The sequence below is a fragment of the Poecilia formosa genome, unplaced genomic scaffold, assembly GCF_000485575.1.
Source record: "Poecilia formosa unplaced genomic scaffold, Poecilia_formosa-5.1.2 Scaffold376, whole genome shotgun sequence".
Taxonomy (NCBI): Eukaryota; Metazoa; Chordata; class Actinopteri; order Cyprinodontiformes; family Poeciliidae; genus Poecilia; species Poecilia formosa.
Genome location: NW_006800315.1, coordinates 134,173 through 137,604, shown reverse-complemented (window position 1 = coordinate 137,604; position 3,432 = coordinate 134,173). Strand labels below are relative to the sequence as shown.

Below are 3,432 nucleotides of genomic sequence, written 5' to 3'. Positions count from 1 at the left end.
GGAGCATAAAACTGAATGAAAGAAATATCTGTTTCATTCAGACATACTTCTGAAACAGTTCAGAAAAATATTCCTCTACGACGTTCACAGCTAAGATGGAAGCTTTACATGGAACTTGTATCATTCGATTGTTGAAGTTGATGTAAGATGAAACCATGTCACATGCTTGAGGTTTTGCAGGATGTTTGCAATTAGAAAGACACTCTTAGCATTTGTATTAATATATAGTTATTTATTTAGATATTGTTTAAAGTACAGGAAGAAAAGAATTACATTTGAAAGGATAAAAACCAGTGCAATTAATTTGTATCATGATTTAGCACTTTANAGAGGACAGAGGCTGAGTTATAAACCTTTGCTGATAAAGATGAGATCAGGGGATAAGATCAGCTTCACCTGTAAGTATCAGCCAATCACGATCCCCCGAAGGAAGTTGGGGCCAATAAATGTGTCCTATATTATACATGCATATAGGATATAATGTGAACAGCACTGTCAGAGATGCAATAAGTTTATAGCAGGTATGCGAATGATTTCATCGTCTGACTGCTGATTGCAGCAATCTACATTAACAGAAATAGAGGGCCCCAAAACCAAATTTCGCTTAGGGCCCCATGGATTCTTGGGCCGACCCTAGCCCTGGGACTCCATATGAGTCACTAAGACATTCCTGGATCAGATAATAAGAGCCAGTTGTCGTCAGTCTGGTTGAATCACAGAAGATGGAGGAATGGCTCACTCAGTATAGACTTTAGAATCTAGACAAGTTTTCTTCATAACCAGCTGAATAGATTCTCTATGAATCTGCAGAGATGGACTGATGGTTAGGTGTTAACCTCTGAGTACGGAGTTAGTTGGGAGGGGTATAGCCCTTCAGATAATAGATCTGGTAACGTCTCAGAGAAAGGAATTAGAGTGGAGGGCTTATCATTCAATGATAATACCCAGAACTTGTTGGAGGAAGGATAGAACCCTTCTGGTCTGAGAACACCTTCAGATCTTGCAAGGTTTACAACCCAAATGGTACCAAGGATCCATTTGGATCTGCTGTAGTCCATTACAGCAGAAATCTGGATAAGTCATGGGACCACTGAGGCGCGTGTGTGTGGTGACTTCAGTTTGTGGATACCTGCACATCTTCTGGCGCAGCCATCTTAAGTTCTCCATCTGTGTTCTTGGTGTTTGTGGTGAAATCACTGAAAGTAAATGCATCAACTTCTCTCTCAATCAGAGACTATCCAAAAGTAGATGGGAAAATCTACAGTTATGTTGACGCTGTCCTGCTTCTGAAGTAAAGTGAAACTTATTTACTGGTCTGTCTTCATTCCTACAATAACTTTGAGATACAGATAAGTCCAAAATTATTCATACCCCTGAATATAATCATTTACATTTCTGAAAGGAAATAAGAGGCGTTTCTAAAAAAATTTAAATGATCAATTTTGATTTTAAAAAGTCTGTTTATTTAAAATCATTTATACCCTTATCCTCAACAATCAGTGGACGAATATTTATTGGAATTACAGCTATGAAGCCCTTATAACTGCTGAGCTGCTTTTATCACGTTTCTTTGGTGGTAAACTTTAGCTTCCTTCACTGATTCACGCTCAGAATTCAGTCACAAATTTAAAAACAATAGTTTCAGTTAGAAGAAACTTCTTATGGGGCCCAAAAGCGTGGGCCCCATAAGAAGTGCTGTTTTTGGTAAGATTTAGGGTTCTTCTGTTTATAAAAACATTCTTCAAGGATTTTATGATGGATGCTTTACATGAAAAGTAGTTTCATGCCACTTACTCACTTGTCGAAGTTGATGTACAACAAAAATATGTCAGATAACCGACATGTTTACCATTAAAAAAGACAGAAGCATCATATTCATGTTAATGTGCATTTATTAATTTAGGTTATAGCTTTGCTGTTTAAAGTACAGGAAGAAAAGAATTACATTTGAAAGGATAAAAACCAGTGCAATTAATTTGTATCATGATTTAGCACTTTATATGAATGTTTTTTTTTTATTTTCCCCTAATTTCCATCAACAAGTTATGTAAATATTTAAATGATTCTTCTGAGATAGATTAGTTTCATGACGCTAATAAAGACATCAAAAAGTTGAGATGAAGCATTTTTTCTACATGTGTATAAATACTAGAGCTAATAGTGATAATAACTATAGGCTGTATGAAAGCATTGCCTAAGTTATTGCAGAAGTGGGGCTCTTAGGCTGGTTGTAGGATTATTTGTAGAGCAGCTGTGAGCAGAGCGGTCAGGAGAACAGAGGCTGGTGATTTTGTGAACTCCAGGACACCACTGGTGGTTGCAGCTGTAAATCAGACAAACACAGTCCATTTACAATGTTCCTGATTTAAACTACTGCTGAATATTTGGAAATGATTTCATGTAAGTAAAGTATGCTCACATTGGGATGGTATTGCTGTACTGGCTGGGGTTGTATTTGAACTGTTTGTGTTTCCTAAAACAAAGAATTAAGTTTGTTAGACTGTGGCACCCCCTAGTGGCCGTAAACAGCAAAACTACAGCAGTAGACCTTTGACACCACACTATGAACGCGTTACTGCACTAACTGACAACGACACTTAAATGAAACAAGACGGTTCATTAGAATTATTATTTAATCATATAAGATCCATAAGATGTCTAATTTTTCCTTTAGCTCACAAAGGTCCAACAGGTACAAATGAAAACACACTGCTGATGACGAAATATTTTTTTCATTTTAGGCAGTAGTTCATGTGAATTTCAGATGGAAACACACCATCACCCACATTGTTTTTGACTCCAACCTGGACCATTTTAAAGAGAAAGGTGATAGTTTTACCCTGTGGCTCAGTGCTGTTTGTAGCGGTCGGTACTGTTGGGTCTGCTCTAGTGGTGATTAGACCCAAACCTAGTGTGTCCAGGTCAGACTGTAGCTGTAGGTTCACCCATCTCTGAACCACAGTATCATTCTCAAACAGCTTGAGATCTCGTAGGTTTTCACCCATCAGACCTTGGACGTTGGCCACAGTCAGGTTCTGTCGGAAAAGACAAACACAGGAAGATTTCTTCGAGGATCTTTAATTTTCAGCACCACATAGTTACTGTAAGTAGGTTGAGGCTTGTTTTGTAGCTTTGGCCACTAAAATGACTTTCCATCCACAGAAACTTCTCACACAGACAGTTTTCTGGTATAGTTTGTTTCACATGTAAACTTACAGTTATCACGTTGATATCCAGACTCCTGAAAGTGTCGACATCCATGCTGATGTTCTGTCTTGATAAAGCTGCAATGTCTGCTTGAGGTGCTCCACCTACCAACCAGCAATGGGAAGGTTACCTTACTGAAGGGTCCTTAGTTGGATAGTTAGGCAGGTACCAGGCATGCTCACCTAGATAGCCTTTAACCAGGTTGTAATAGTTAATCGGATTATC

At 38.2% G+C, this 3,432-nt stretch overlaps 1 protein-coding gene across 1 annotated transcript; it reads right to left on the bottom strand.

Moving 5' to 3' along the window:
- Window positions 1–1,874: 1,874 nt before the first annotated feature.
- LOC107833387 (mesothelin-like protein) lies at window positions 1,875–3,426 on the bottom strand. The gene is made up of 5 exons (XM_016662533.1): window positions 3,390–3,426; window positions 3,217–3,311; window positions 2,840–3,035; window positions 2,420–2,473; window positions 1,875–2,323 (listed from the first exon to the last, which is right to left on the bottom strand). Exons 2-5 carry the CDS (start codon window positions 3,259–3,261, stop codon window positions 2,220–2,222), a joined length of 399 nt encoding a protein of 132 aa, XP_016518019.1. The 5' UTR covers window positions 3,262–3,311; window positions 3,390–3,426; the 3' UTR covers window positions 1,875–2,219.
- Between the last annotated feature and the right edge of the window lie 6 nt (window positions 3,427–3,432).